General features: G+C 41.5%; 2 protein-coding genes and 1 long non-coding RNA gene across 5 annotated transcripts; 1 reads left to right on the top strand and 2 right to left on the bottom strand.

Annotated features, from left to right (window-relative positions):
- Nucleotides 1-97: 97 nt before the first annotated feature.
- On the bottom strand, nucleotides 98-3,219 carry armc1l (armadillo repeat containing 1, like). Its single transcript, XM_041959001.1, has 7 exons — nucleotides 3,169-3,219; nucleotides 2,560-2,732; nucleotides 1,915-2,006; nucleotides 1,325-1,508; nucleotides 1,108-1,224; nucleotides 834-908; nucleotides 98-713 (listed from the first exon to the last, which is right to left on the bottom strand). The coding sequence occupies exons 2-7, from the start codon at nucleotides 2,710-2,712 to the stop codon at nucleotides 519-521; spliced, it is 816 nt and encodes a 271-aa protein (XP_041814935.1). The 5' UTR covers nucleotides 2,713-2,732; nucleotides 3,169-3,219; the 3' UTR covers nucleotides 98-518.
- A 130-nt stretch (nucleotides 3,220-3,349) lies between these two features.
- Nucleotides 3,350-6,932, top strand: mtfr2 (mitochondrial fission regulator 2). Its single transcript, XM_041959091.1, has 8 exons — nucleotides 3,350-3,467; nucleotides 3,968-4,150; nucleotides 4,329-4,433; nucleotides 4,641-4,765; nucleotides 5,047-5,255; nucleotides 5,376-5,697; nucleotides 5,860-6,043; nucleotides 6,286-6,932. Exons 2-8 carry the CDS (start codon nucleotides 4,079-4,081, stop codon nucleotides 6,328-6,330), a joined length of 1,062 nt encoding a protein of 353 aa, XP_041815025.1. The 5' UTR covers nucleotides 3,350-3,467; nucleotides 3,968-4,078; the 3' UTR covers nucleotides 6,331-6,932.
- Nucleotides 6,933-8,096: 1,164 nt separating this feature from the next.
- On the bottom strand, nucleotides 8,097-13,883 carry LOC121622076. 3 transcript variants are annotated; one of them, XR_006007675.1, is made up of 9 exons: nucleotides 13,620-13,883; nucleotides 12,897-12,980; nucleotides 12,727-12,773; nucleotides 12,356-12,448; nucleotides 10,259-11,954; nucleotides 9,351-9,437; nucleotides 9,176-9,234; nucleotides 8,664-8,744; nucleotides 8,097-8,493 (listed from the first exon to the last, which is right to left on the bottom strand). It is a non-coding gene; the product is annotated as an uncharacterized LOC121622076 (long non-coding RNA). The 3 variants fall into 3 exon arrangements; XR_006007676.1 differs by lacking the exon at nucleotides 13,620-13,883 and adding an exon at nucleotides 13,181-13,606; XR_006007674.1 differs by lacking the exon at nucleotides 12,897-12,980.
- Between the last annotated feature and the right edge of the window lie 1,275 nt (nucleotides 13,884-15,158).

The raw sequence follows: 15,158 nt of genomic DNA, 5'->3' as shown, positions 1-15,158 counted from the left end.
TTACCTATTCACTGATGTGGTATTGCTATGATGTTGTCCTTTTTTTGATCCAAAATACAGTGTAATTATGGTGAAATCTTCATGTTTTGTAGTTTATTTTAGCATAAATCAGTACAACTACCAACAAACAGCAGGATAAACAGGAAAACACACCCAACTGTAGAAGAAAGTAGCAGAAACACTTTTTACATGAAAAGAGAAAAAGGACAGTTTGGAAAGTCTGACAAAATATTTACATTTAATGAGAATACTGTATAAAAACAGTATTATGTAAGTCCAGAGAAAAATATATTTTTCAAGTGTGCGTGCCTCCATTGAATTCAGTAAGCACAACAGAGGTAATAGAAGAATACCTTCAGCACATGTTGACAATTTGTAGTTTGTTTTTTATAATAGATGGCAAGTTGGTGAAGGTCAGACCAAGCACACAAAGCCTGGGCGTTGGCCTGTGGTCTGCTAAAATCCAGTAATGTCCACTCCAGTAACACTGGATCTCAAGAAATCAAACTGCACCAGTTTCACCAGTAGAATGTTTTCGTGAGGAAGCTTGCAGCAGTGTTGAGCCAGCTTCCACTGGGGTCTTCCTTGGCTGTGGTGCGGGAAATTGCTCTGTCAACCTCCTTCTCCGGGCTCTCCTCTTCCTCTGGGAGGTAGTCTGGTATAGCTGAGTTTTGCTGCACCTCCACTCCACATGAGTTCAGAGGAATAAAAACCTGAAGAAAATGAGAGGAGGGAAGTATAGGAGCACTTTGTGAACTACAATTCTTGGTTTCAACAGTGCACTGGAAAGTCTTCAACACAGTCAAAATGAGAGCTCTATGACCACCACTAACCTCTTCTCCTGCCTCATTCTTCACCACCTGTTTGGCTGACAACACCTTAGTGGCAGCGATTGCCGATGCCAAACTCTGCAAATTAAGAAACAGAGAAGGAGGTGACTGGAATTAACTAACATCAACCAGAGATCAGAGGTGTTATTTTTTACTGTGTATCAGTGGCTCTGACAATCCAACAACATAAATAACTAGAGAATATGATCTAATATTTTAATAGGCCAGTTGCTTCTTAAGCACACACTGACAGTAAATGTCTGTCCTTGTGTGTTACCTCAGTGGGCAGGTCTGAACGGATGCGGACGGTGCATCTCTTTGAGGCCATCTGGAAGGTGAAGCTGATCACTCCTCTGACCTTCAGAAGAGCCTCCTCACACAAGCCTCGCTGGGCCTTGATATGAGATGGAGACTGTATTAATTTGCTGGCGATAACAATAAGCGCTGCTGTCATGCACAGGAGTGAGTGTGTGTCAGTCAGTTAGCCTACTCACAGTGCTATCCAGCCCCTGGATGTGAAGAGTGACAGACTTGGCCTTCTTGTTGGAGGAGTTGATAAAGAACTGAGATTTCTTTCTCTTCTCCCTCTCAGGTGTGCGCGGCACAGGATTAGCAGGCGCACTCAGAACGTCAAACACCTCCTGGGCCAAGGCTGTGATATCAACAGACAGGCCCTTCCTATATGGGGAAATTGGATTTAATGAAACCTGGTCACAGACCTCTGACTCACCATCCACGTCTCTGAGTTGTTTAGTGATTTAAATGACTGAAGAGAAATGAAATGGCAGCACAGTCTGATCATGAGGCTGTATTTCATTCTGTGTTTTGGGGTGACTGAACACCTTTTACATTAAATAAAAAGACAACCATTAGGTTTTTCTATCCAATGCTTGTGTTACCTATTAATCTGTGAGTGGTTTAACTTGAAATGCTTAAATGTATGAGGAAAAAACAACAAAAAGCAAATGGAATTACTGCAGTAAAAAGAAGCAGACAAAAATACTCTATAGACAGTTCCAGAAAACATGGATGCACATCAACATGCAAGAGTCAACAAGGTAGTGTAAAGAAAACATCTTCTCACCTCCCAATTAGGTTCTCCAAGCTCACCATCATGCCCAGTTCATTCTTCATGGTGGGGATGTTGGGGGACAACTCAGCCAAGTAGCGCAGGGTCTGAGGACAAAGACAGAAGAGGGATTAAAATGCATACTGCATTTTTGAAACAGGTACACCCCAGCTAACTAACTAAGCTGCTCTTAATCAACTAACATAATTATTTTCTCAATTTGTCCATTCAAGTATGATGGTGAATCGTAGGTGAATGAGTTTTCCTACCTTTTAAACAGCCATTGGTTTTAATTTATTTCAGTCATGGATGTTTTCAAGTCAGTTTTTAGAGACATGCATTTAGACGCCTTTACTTGTTCTCAAATGTACATTATTGTTATTGTGTTGATATCAGTGGAAAACAGGTCTTTTTAAAATATTATTTATCTAACATGAATACATTCATGAGTTGAATTTTGTCCAGAAATTCAATCTGGCTTCAGCAGCAGACTCTCAAATTATCCTGCATGTAGATGTTGCATCTTCGCACCAGAACTGATATAAATTAACACAGGATTCAAAATAATCCAAGCCATTATGTACATTACCACAATGTTAGAACTAACACTTACTAGAACTAATAATATAATTGTCATGATAATTGGCCTCTTTCCCCCACCTGAAGAGTTGCAAGTAGGACGTCTGGATTCTGGTGGTCCAGGAAGAGAACCAGCCCGGGGAGACAGCCCTGGTCCTGGACTATCACCTCTCTGTTCTGCGGCTCAGAAGCCAGGTCCCGTAGCTGACTCACCACCGACAGAGCATCCATCATCTTTGTTAACTTTACTTGACCTGAAACGGACAGTGGCAACGTATTTGTGTATTTCGCCTAATTTAAAGTTACCGTTAAAGCCATGGTCGACAAAATGTGTTGCAAGAACGTTGATCTAACTTAATTCAGTCCGAAGGAAATAGTACTTAATAAAAACTGTGTGATTTCAGATAACGTTGTGGTTACTAGTGTACGTTTTTAAGCAAGGAACCTCGCGGTATGAGACTAGTTTTATAAACTTGTTCTGTCAAGCCGTAGCGCGAGCGTTAACATTGAGGCTAGTTAGCTAAAGAAGCTAGCTACTTTTCAAACGTACATACACGAGCCAAGTGCTAAGAAAGAGATTTTCATTTGTTTAGTAGTATCGCTTGAACACAAAATTGTATGGCTGCTACAAGTAATAATAGTCCTATAAATGAAAGTGTGTTGAAATTAGATTTTGCCATGTTTTCTTACCGTAGGGCAGACGTAGCTCGTGTACTAAAATACAAATTTGGTGCTCGATTATCGTAACGCAATTGGTCGACCAACCGTTGGCCACGCTGCAATGCCGCCCACTCCTATTGGTGTCTCTTACTAGTTCTAAATTTACAGCCAATCAGAAGCAGTTTTGCTGCTGCAGCTTTTTTTGACTTCATAGACTTTCTGTTTGGATGCGTGCTGAGACGGAAGCCGCAACTTCATCCCGATTATCTGCATTTACTGGTTATAATAAAGATTTCGGACAAATGCACCTGCTAATGAACGAGTTCACGGTGAGTACACACATATGTCCGCTTAACCCCCCCTGTCTCCCCGCGTCGCGCATTGTACTTTTTGATGAGCCATGCAGCTTTCTAGAGGGACACACTGCGGTTCCCATGCGCGTACCTTCGCTGCCTCGTACAGAAGGTGAACTCTTGTCAGGTTTAAACTAAAAATCCACAATGATTTGTGAAGATGTCGACCCAGCGCAGATCTACAGCCGAGCCAGAGTACATCGGTGCAGAGGGAGACAGCTGCCTGTCCGAGCATCAGTTTGTGATGCCGCCAGGCGACACTTTGACAGTTGGATCAATAATGGACTCCAGGAGCTCGCTGATTTTTTTTTTTTTTTTTTTTTGCTTGAAATATGACATCCAAGTTAGTTTTATTAGCATCTAGCGCCTCCAACTCTGAAAATATCCCGTTTTCTATGTTTGCTGGTATTCGGGAGCTGACTTGCATTTGTTCTTTTTTTTTATACCCCAGGATTGTGTGTTTTCTTTTGTTTCAGGTGTGAAGTATGTGACTTAGTGGCATCCATTCTGTGTTGGCCTCTTATCAAGACAGTCAGCAGAAAGAGGAGCTTTGCGGTCATCAGCTGGTGCATGAAAAAGTCCTTCCAATGTCTTTAGCAGAGGATATTCTGGATGTGCTGCGCATTGTCCTGGAGTACTTTGGAGTGCCTCCAGACATGGTGGGTACACACACACACACACACACACACTTCTGTTTATATCATGTTACGGATTCTCATACTGGTGTGCAGGGATATCACGGGTCTTACTAGCAGTTTTTATGACTCCCTTAAAGTTAACTGAGTGAATTTGTAATTATGGAAATTTGTCTGTCTGTGTGTGTTGTCTCACGTGTAGCTGGTTCCGGTGTGGGACAGTCAGCTCTGTGGTCAGTATCGCAGCATTGTCCGGATGATCGGGACCAACCTCCCGCTGGCACCTACACCACGTGTCCACTTTCAGGTATCTGTGCTACTTGTGTGTCTCCAGTCCAGTTTATTATGACTGCTAGAGTAACAATGAAAACTGTAGGTTGGTATGAAATTACACTGTATAGGGATATATTTAGGGATTTATGTCATTAATCATAGCTTCTGTGATTGTCTGTTATTTTGTCATGTAGTCAGCGCCACAGTGTGTAATCCCTCCTTGTCCATGTTTTGTCCTTAGGTCCCTCTGCTCAACTATAGGCCCCAGGGTTATGGTGACATCCCCGCGGATACACCCGCCATCCCCTCATTCGCTGATGTCCTGTGGGTGTTTGAGGACGAGGGCGACAGCTTTGCCAAGACCAGGTAAGAACACACATGGGCACAATACAAACACGGTCAAGGGAATGTTTCCCAGTGTGGGTTTACAGTGAAGAATAACTAGAGAATCGAGCTATGGTGTTTACATATTTTGTCCTAATCTGCACTAAATGGTGGATTGTACATTTCATGAAATGTAATTAGTCAAAGCAAATGGTTTTAAAAGCTGTGTATGCTGGTATGTAGTGTCTGTATATACATTAGGTGCATTTCTAGAATTCTTTCATGAATTTAAAATAAATGGAAAACTGATTTGATCTCCATAGGAACCAATTGCCTCCAAAGAAGCGAATTACTGTAAATCGGGATGTGGTGAGATACCCAGAACCAGCCCTGAGTCGAGTCCAGAGAGGAGGCAGATCCACAAGACAGACAACTGATCCAGACGCCCTGAAGAAGATCACAGCCCTGGAGAGCGAGCTGCTCAAACTGCGAGCTCAGATCGCCATGATTGTTACTGGCGCTCCAGCCTCAGGTTCACATTCTTTGTGCCCTCTCTCAACATCTTTTCACAAATGTGCTCAGCAGGTTGTACCGTGACGTTCAAGTCGGGCAAATGTTACAACCTTTTTGTGCTCTTTTAACACCTTGTTAGGTGTGATCGAGTCCCAGAATGCACCAGGCACGCCTTTGATGTCTCCTCCAGCTCTTACCTCCACGCCTCGCTGTGCTGCTCCACCACCTCCACCTCCTCCTCCTCCTCCTCCTCCTCCTCCTCCCTGCCCTGACTTCTCCACAGAGACTCCTTCTGTATTAGAGCTGATCCGGCAGCGCAGGATGAACGAGAAGGACCTTGATAAGGGGGGGATCAAGCCTCAGGACTCAGGCCGCAGCAAGGGTTCAGACGTTAAAGGGATCCCATCCATGCTGGACGTTCTCAAGGATTTAAATCAAGTGAAATTGCGTACAGTGGAGAGGTGGGCAGTAGGATGGACTATACGACTATAGATGAGCCAGAATTTCTTACTGAGTTACAGTGATATTAATATCCTAAAACAGTAGTATATTTCCTAATTTAATGTCTGCTTATGCTACAAAACTGTCCTTTGACTAAGCATTTTCCCTCCCTTCCTTCACAGATCACCAGGGGGCACGCCAGTCAGAAGGAGACGCAGTAAGGGAGGTGCAGCACTGCTCAGTGACCCAGCCGCTCTTATTGCCGAAGCACTAAAGAGAAAGTTCGCCCAGCATCGCCATAACAGCTCCTCTGACAAAGAGAATTCACTAGAAGTGTCACCATTCGGCAGTCCAGAAACACCCAAGGTTAGTTTCCCCACAGACAGACCCCAGCCCCGCACACCCCTGCTTATTCTGAAATATCCATTGGTTCCTTGGTATTTTGGAAAAAATTGCAAATGGGTTTTTGAAATCACAATCATATGAACTTACGCTTCCAGGACGAACACGATCGCCTTGTTACAAAGTGGGTTTTCTAATTTTGTCCGCCTCTGTCTCGCACGATTGAAGCTGTCTGCAGATCCACTAATCTGGTGCTTCTGTTCCAGGTCCCCCTCCATACCAAACGCAGTCAGGGGCGCCTCCACCTCTGAGCCTGTTGAATCGCAATTTCTGACCCCGAAATGTCAGAAGTCGGACGCCCTTTTTACAATCCCAACCGCAGCCCCCACAGATGTGCCTCACAAACGGATTACTACCGCAGCTACTGACTCGCATTTCATTTTTATTCCTGTTTATTCTCTCGTTCTTGTAAGAGTGTTTGTCTCACAATGAACAAAGTGCTCGTTTCTGTGAAGTGTCTGTGTTGAGAGACTTGAATGTATAAGTTTGGGATTTTGGTACAGTTGTTCTGTTTTCGTCTTATTTTTCTTGTCTTATTCACACAGTGTGGATAATGTGTCGAAGCAGCTCGGCACTGTAGCTTAAAGCTGCCTGCCGTCATGTGTCTTACCTTAACCAAGTGAAATGGGCACTGAGATTCACACGGCTCTATTCTATGCAACTGCTGCTCCAAGTTGTTTGATTAAAGTGTTAAAGTGCACTGATTTTTTTTTTTTGTCATGCTTGTTTTCATGTTTTCATATATTTCAGTGTATGTCCAAACCCAGTTTTAGTTGATATTTGTCATTTTTACAGCAGTGAGACATAACTGAACTGATCTTCAGTTGGCAATAAAGATTGCAACACACCCAGAGTCATGCACGTGATGTCATTTCATGTGGCTGCTTTGTGTGTGAGCTTTCTCTCTTCAAACGGGTACTTCAGCAGTTCACTACTGCACTTTCATAAAGTCGAGGGACTGAGAAGAGGCAAATTTTCAAAAGAAGGCGCAAAATAAAAGCAGCAGAGCTTGAAGTATCCTGTAATTCAGCCCCAAGCTCCAAAAACACTGGCTCCTACAATTCCCATAATGCAACTGGACATTGTCTTTCAGTAGACCCTTAATTTTTCAAACTTTGGAAAGCTCCCTCCACAGCTGCAAAAGACATAATACAATCATTTTCACAGGCTGAGCGGTTCTCGTGGTGAGTTCATTGAACTTCATGTGTAAAACTGGAGGCCTGCTCCTGGAGTGGCTCATGTCTCTAATGTGTATTTCATCTAAATCACAGCCTTACAGTCTGTCACCAGTGATCAGCTGGAGTCAAAGAGTCCTAATGATCACATTTTGAAGTGTAAAATATTTCTCCCACTAAGACATGTTTTATATGATTCTGTTTTTTATTCATTTATTCATTATCTGTTTGTACTCCAGCATCCACTCATAGGCAGCCACAGGGGGAGTCATAGTTGATGAATACACGATTAAACGCTTGAATCTGCTTACAACATTAGGGCTCCTTATAAAGCATTTGTGTAATGTTTATATACTGTTAATGAATGCTACATAAGTGACAGATGGGGAGAAACTCTGATCTCCCTATTTTCTAATAAAGGACAGCTCACTTGTCTTAACTTATCCTTTTAAAAGAATGAATAGTTGAACCTCTTAAAGCCTAAATGAATTCACCTACACCTTGCTTCAATTTACAAGGTCAAAAAGGTTTTAATAAGATATCCTAATATGGAGAATTTTGCCTTTGTGCTCAGTAAACAGTATGCACATATAGTCGACCAAAGTTTTGAGTATGATCAAAAAACAATAAAACAATACAACTAGGATTTGGAGTATTTGGTTGGTATTTGTATGGCCTATACAAGCGTAATGAAATGTTACTGTTGTGATGGATGGTGTGTTTTCGGGTGGCGCAGTGGTTAGCACGGTCACCTGTGCTTTGTAAATGTAAGTTGGCAGAGACTAAACCCAACTACATCAGGTCATGTGTGAAATGAAAGGCACAGAGACAGCTTCTCAGCTTGTTCCACTTTAATCACTGCTACAGCATTCAGAGAAGTCTTCTCTTTAACAGCAGCTCATTTCTTACAGTACAGGGAAAGTGATTAAAGGACAAAACAAACAAAATGAAGACACTTCAACAAATCTTATCAAAAATAAATCTCATAGAAACTGAGCAGGACACAGCCCACTGTACACTACACCAACGTTCACATTTTTATATGTTTTATAATCACATCTGCCTCAGATATCCGAACAACATGTGCTTGTTCCACTCCGATCTTCAGTCTGGCATTACCTCCTCTGTCTATGTGGTGGTCCACAGCAATGTAATAAGTTCCTACATTGTAATTCTAAAACAAAGTGTCCGGAAAATGGAGGTGTCTTCAGTAAATCTGCATCGTCCTCCCCTTCAGGACTGCAGGAAATACAAAAGAAAACCACAAAATCTTAGAATAATCTTATATTCAGTCATGTGTAGCCCAATGAAGACATAGACAAGAAACAAATAATGCAATGAATAAAAAATGTATAAATGCATGTCTAAAATAATGAACTTCCAGAAAAAAGTCCCAGAAAATAACTTACCTGTCGTTTTCCTCGAACTACAAGTCTACTTCCTGGGAGACTTCATCATCATCGGTGGAGGATCCAGGCGGTGCTTTACTGCTGCATTGGAAAAATAAAATCCGCCTATGAGGGAAAAGCTAGTAAGGGGACACTGATTCTGATTATTTTGTCACTTCCTGTTAACTTTGTCAGTTAACGTAACAGGAAACTGCTGCAGTTACTTTTCCATACATGGTAGGTAGCATATGTGTCTGCCTTCGGATATTTATTTATTTATTTGTTCCAGTAGTTTTGTGTCTATGCCTCATATTCAGCAGCTTGTGAAAACAAACTCAAAATGAAATTGGGTGTTTACTCCTGCTTCTTGGCCAAAAAGTCTGCTTAAATAAAGGCTAAACAAATCAAATCAATATACATATATATAAAGCATAATCAGCCACTATTCAGAAGGCATAATCACACACTTTGTCTCGTGGCATTACAGTGTTTGACAGCAAACGCCTGTCAAGAAAAATCCACACTCATCATACCTGTCATTTGAAACGCCCTCAGTCAGCGGAGGATCGCAGTCCATGGCGATTTCCTCATCCTCGCATGAGGAAAGAAAACAGAAATCAAATGACTTCAAAACATAAACATCGCATAAGAACGCATTTTAATTTCAGATTGAATCTGCACTTCAAACTAAGCGGCATAAAGCCTTACTTGCTGAGAGGAGATGGGGAACGTCACGTCGTCATAGACAATAACGCCAGGAATTCCCAGAGCATTGTCCACACACTCGACGGAAATCTGCAACATCATCACAAATGACCATGAGTGAAAAGTATCTGATGCCAAACTTTGTCCCTTTAACAGCATATTATTTAAATTAATGTGGACTTCCTCGGCGTGCTAGCAATGCTAGTGTTTCGGACTTGACTCGGCCCACCAGCCCACCAAGTTAATCTGCTTCCAAATACAGGCAGTAACTTCCCAAACTGCAATGCTTCCACTCACGCGTACTTTACCAACTACTTGAACGTGCACATGATCATTTCAGCCTAAAATGTTTAAACTTACGCAGGTTGGTTTTTCATCGAACGTTGCCATCGCTGTCCCCGTTAGTGCTTAAACATCTGGTATCTCAAACCGGCAGGGGTGGAGTCAGGTCAGTGTTCCGCGTTGAATGCAATATTTCATTTTGATGCGGAAAATATCAAAATGCTGTTTGGGCAATTTCAGGAAACCCTTTGCTTGGCCGAGGTTATTTCTTATAACCGTTTTTCATTCGTGTCAGATATTTTTGTGTGTTTTTTTGAGTTTTTATTACAAAGAAAGAATCTCATTCATTTTTCTTACAGACTAAAACATTATTTTTAAAGTAACCCTCACTATGGCGGAAATGATAAAAGCGCCTCTCTCCCGCCATAAGAAAATACCCCAACTTGAGTGACTTTTTACAGCCCTCCAAAATCCCAAACAAGTGTACTTTTACCTCTCTTGTGGAAGTTTTTTTTAACAGTTTGTAGGAGTTAGACCTCTGTGGGGTCTAATTAACGGCAAACATACACAACAACAACCTACAATATATTTCTTTGTCTCTAAATGACTTTTGGTAAAACATAACATACCTCTTTTCCTGAGATCCATGTACAGAACGGTGATCACACTTTCCCTCCTTTTCTTGTTGCTCTGCTGTGGTCCACAGACATTACAGAAAACTGAAGTCTATCCTTGGTGGCCTGAATTCCACAGCCTGATACACAACGTGTGAGCGTGTTCACCCCCTGAGCAGTGGCCTTATATCTGAATGTGATGGACATTGTGACATGTACTTGCGTAATTCTTTTGATTTTCCTACTAGAATCCCACCGATCAGCAATTCAGTCTGTTTCAGTTCTCTAAGAAAATCCTGACCTTGCACAAAACTTTTGCTACGACTTGATTACAGGATACAGGATTTCGGTTGCAGGCTCCTGCATTGAAGTCCGTTCTTTGTCCACCCTGACCTTGAGCTGGAGAACTGGAGGCAAAAGCTTTGTGTGTTCACTTAAACTTTTCAAAGCTAGTGAAAGCTAATGTAACTCAACTTTTCCTTGATTTGGTTCAAACTGAATCTAAAAACTGTAAGACTGCCAAGACATGAGCTGGAGGATTGACTCAGACTATTGCGGAAGTGTTAATTTCAGTTGCTGTGATACAGATATCAGGGATGGGGATCCAGAACCAGTTCCAGATTGTCCGATCTATCAGAATCACATGCTCATCAATACCTTTCACCGATGCTGGAACTGTCTTTCTACACAACGTGGGCTTAAAATCCAGGAATGCCATGTATCTAACACTCCACACACACTGAACATCGTGTCTGTTACTGAGGGTGAATATCCTATGTGATACTAACTCATTTTATCCATTTTAGATGATGACAGACTGTTGCTACAGCCATCTTGAATCGCTCGTCAGCTCTCAGCGAGCTGAACCCGCACAGGCAGGGATGATAAGAAAACGTCGCTTTGAAGCTGAAAAGTTATTTTGTACTTTTTCTTGCATACAGATGATTGATCAGGAATAAATAAAAGCGAAACAGAATCAACAGTAGCATTGGTATCAATATAATCTCATCAATTCATCCCCTGACTTGAACTGCAAACCATGTTCAACTGTGGCCTAACCAAGCAGCTGTTTTGCTGTTCACTGCTCTGAATTGTTGCATATAAGTTGCACGTACTGTAGTCTGACTGTTATCTTTCTGAAACATTGATTAAGTGCTCAGGCATGAAGGCTGATCAGCTGTCACTTTAATGAATGTAGTTTTGCACAGGCACTTACAGGTCAGTCAAATCTGGTCATAATTAATCCAGAGGAAATGTAAATAGGTCCAATAGATCATTTGTGGCTGCACATATCTTACCATGTGGCGTTAGAGCGGTTCACCCCCCGTGAAATAAAGGCAAGCAAATGTTATTATATAGGTATTAAATAGGTTCTTTCAGATTGCTTATTTAGACAAAAATGTAGCGGGAGAAAATGGATGGATGGACAAAAAGGTAGCCTCATCAGGAAAGGTCAACTTTTAGTGTAGTTCAGGGTAGAGTTTTAACTTAAGCTTCACTGACTGTAATCTTCCAATAATGCATCATGTGATGAGAAAAAGTCATCTAAAATGTAGGATAAAGGATAACAGCTAAAATATAAAGAGCAATGAACAAGAGAACAATGCACAAGATGATCAGTGCCATGTCGGGTATGTTGATGTCTGATGGCTGTAGACGGCTGCAGTCATCCTCCTCCTCCTCCTCCTCCTCCTCCTCCTCCTCCTCAGGACTGTGGGAAATACAATAGAACATTTTTGAATGACTAATATCACTGGTATTACAATCACTACATCCAGCAATATGCAGCCTTGTGTAAAAACAAACACTGTGGACGAACTATTCAATAAGAAATACAAGCAACAATGAATAAACGAGACAGGCTGAAAAAAATGTAATTAAAGTTCTGAAAATAAAATGCAACAAAAATGACTCTCCCTCCACCTGCACACGTCCTTTTGGACTGATGACTCATCAAATATTAACAGTGTACTATGTTGGTATTTCATTAGCAAAGACAAGTAAAACATAAATGAAATATACTCAGAGCAGTCGAATGCAACACATTTAATTATCAGCCCCCAGGAAAAGCCTCACAAGCGAGAGGAGAATAAGAGACGGCACGTCTTTTACCTGGGTAGTGGATTCCCGACAGTCTCCGGATGATCTCTGTCCTTGGCAGCGTCCTCGTACTCATAACGGGCAAATTGGAAAGGTCGCACCGAACTACAGCACAACATTTGGAGAGAGCGATAAAAAGATTTCACACTAGAATGAACAGATATTGATGGAATATTAAGGTCAAGCCACGCATTACACCTAAAAAGTGTACATTTAATCTGTTTTATTCATTTTAACCATCTGTTCTACTTTGTTTTGATATTTTTAAATCACATTTATGTCTGTCTTAGTGCCTTCATGTCTTATGTGAACACATAAGACGTAAACATGTGAAGTGCATCGCTGTGGAAAGGTGCTGTGCAAACAGATTGGCCTTGGCATACCTGTAAGGGCCTTGTCCGTCATCGGAAGCGGTCTGCTCGGTGGCATTCTGGCCATGAAATGAACAACAAAACAAAACACATCACACACCACATAAAAAATATATTACTGAAGACCATATATTTAAAGAGATTTCTACTCTGTGCCTAAAACTAAATGGTATAAACCTTACTTCTTGAAAAGAAATGAATGTTGCATCGTCATCGACAATGACACCAGGAAATCCATCAGCATTGTCTACGCACTCGATAGAAATCTGCAATATCATGCATTAGTGAAACATATCAAGTAGTATCCTTATTCTGATACCAAACTGTATCCTTTTAACAGCAAAATGCGGGTTTAGATTAATGTCGAAATCCTCCACATGCTAACAATGCTAATTAATTAACGGGATCAATTCACCAAGTTAATTGACACCCAAATACAAACAGTAGCTTCCCAAACTCCACTTACGTGTGCTTCACCAAATACTTGCACCGGTGTAGTCATTTCAGCCGATGAATTTTTAACTTTTTCTGTTTTACTGTTCATGATTCAAGATTCAAGATTCTTTGTTGGTCGCCGTTCTCTCCTTCCGGGTACGTGTCAGCTTGTTACGTCAGGCGCACACTAGTGCTATGTATCGCTTCATTTTATATGTTCTAATGTTCAGCAATGTTGAGAGTCTCGGAATGCTCAGATTGTGTTTTTCTTACAAACTCAAACATTATTTACTTTTTGAATAACGCTCATTGTGAAAAATAGAACGATGCTTTTCTTCCTACATAACGGAAGTACCACAACTGCTAACTTTAGTGCATGCTCAGAGCATGGCCTTTATGCTGATGATATACATGTGTTGCCACCATAACAAAATTGTTTTCATCACCCCGAAGGCCTTAAAAAAACGTACCTCTTGAGTGCCGAATATGCGTTACTGACGTACTGGCGTTTCCTCTGTCCACGGTTCTAAATGATGGTTCTCCACCTCCACTGACAGAAGAAACAGATAATAAATATCCATCCTCGCTGGTTGAATTAGAGATGTCAATATCTATTGGGCATCTGCTGGAGATATCTTCAGAATTATACCGTCTAAGGTACCATCTAACATTTCACAGCCCAAGAGGAGGCTAACTCTTTGCCTACAGTGAAGAAAAAAAAACTGACATCTGCATTTTCCCTTTTGCATAGCACGGATGAGCAAGCAGGTCTGTTTCAATTCTCAGAGACACCTTGCACCCACATCCTGCTCTTTCACACTGAGCTGTCAACATATAACAGACACACAAAACAAGACAGTGTTTAAATATGTTGTGCAAAGGCCCCACATACATAATATGGAGGACATTCACCCAAAATGACACTTGACACTTCGAGAAAAGAGTGAACAAGCTCTGAATATGACTCCAAATCCTCTAATGAGATGATGAAATGGATGGATGACTTAAAGTTTGGAATAACTTCCAGGTGAGGCCCGTGAAGGCTTTAAGATAAGAAAATATAAGTAGAATTTGGGGCAAAAAGTAAGAGCAAAGTTTATACGTTAGTCTCGTTGGCTCAGTTGCATGTGATTTTTTTCAGGGTGCAATACTTAGTACTCCTTTCAAACTTGAAAGGACTTCCTCATTCCAGTCAACAGATCATGCTTTTAGCCTGTATTTTATATCTTTTGAAGAGTGGAGGAAATAAAGGAACACAAGTTGAACTGTATTTGTCCTTCTTTGTAGTGCTGCTTTAATGCACCCTGCTCAGCCATCATGTGAATGTGTGTAAGTTCTTTGAATGAGCTTGTCTCTGTCATGTCACATCCTGTCTGTTCATGTGTCTGTTTACAGTGTCAGGTCTTGTTATGCACTTCCTGTTTTATTGTGAAACCCTAACTCTCCTCTTGTTTCAGACCCTTGACTTCCTGGTGTCCTTCCCGCCTCTCTGATTGTCTGCCCCGCCCTGATTGTCTCCACCTGTTCATTGTTACCTTGTGTATATATAGTCCGTGTCTCCCTTTGTTCTGTGCCAGATTGTCTCGTGTGTCTTGTGAACCTTGTCTTGCAAATTACCTGGCCTTCCAGTCCTTTGTATCACTTTGTGTTAGTAAATACAGCCTTCGTGCTTGCCTTTTGCTGGAGTTATGTGTTCTGCATTTGAGTCCTGTATGTTTGGCTGAGCTGTGTTTCACTTCTACACCAGCAGGTGTCAGTAGTGCTCATCAAGACAATGCTTTTTTGTTTACTGACCATTGAAAGACCATCAAACTGCAGTAGTGTGTTCCAGTATTGTGTTATCGTGTTTAAACCAAGTCTTAGTTCAGTTCATTACATCTTGCTGCAGCATTGCAACATTTCCATCTGCTTCCACAAAGGTACAAACATGTAAAGTATACAAGCCACCTAGTTTCCAACTGGAATCGACTGACAGCACTGCAGCCGAGACTGCCTCGCACACACATACA

The sequence above is a fragment of the Chelmon rostratus genome, chromosome 18 (assembly GCF_017976325.1).
Source record: "Chelmon rostratus isolate fCheRos1 chromosome 18, fCheRos1.pri, whole genome shotgun sequence".
Classification (NCBI taxonomy): domain Eukaryota; kingdom Metazoa; phylum Chordata; class Actinopteri; order Chaetodontiformes; family Chaetodontidae; genus Chelmon; species Chelmon rostratus.
Note: the sequence above shows the minus strand (reverse complement) of the source record. Positions and strands in the feature narration are given on the sequence as shown.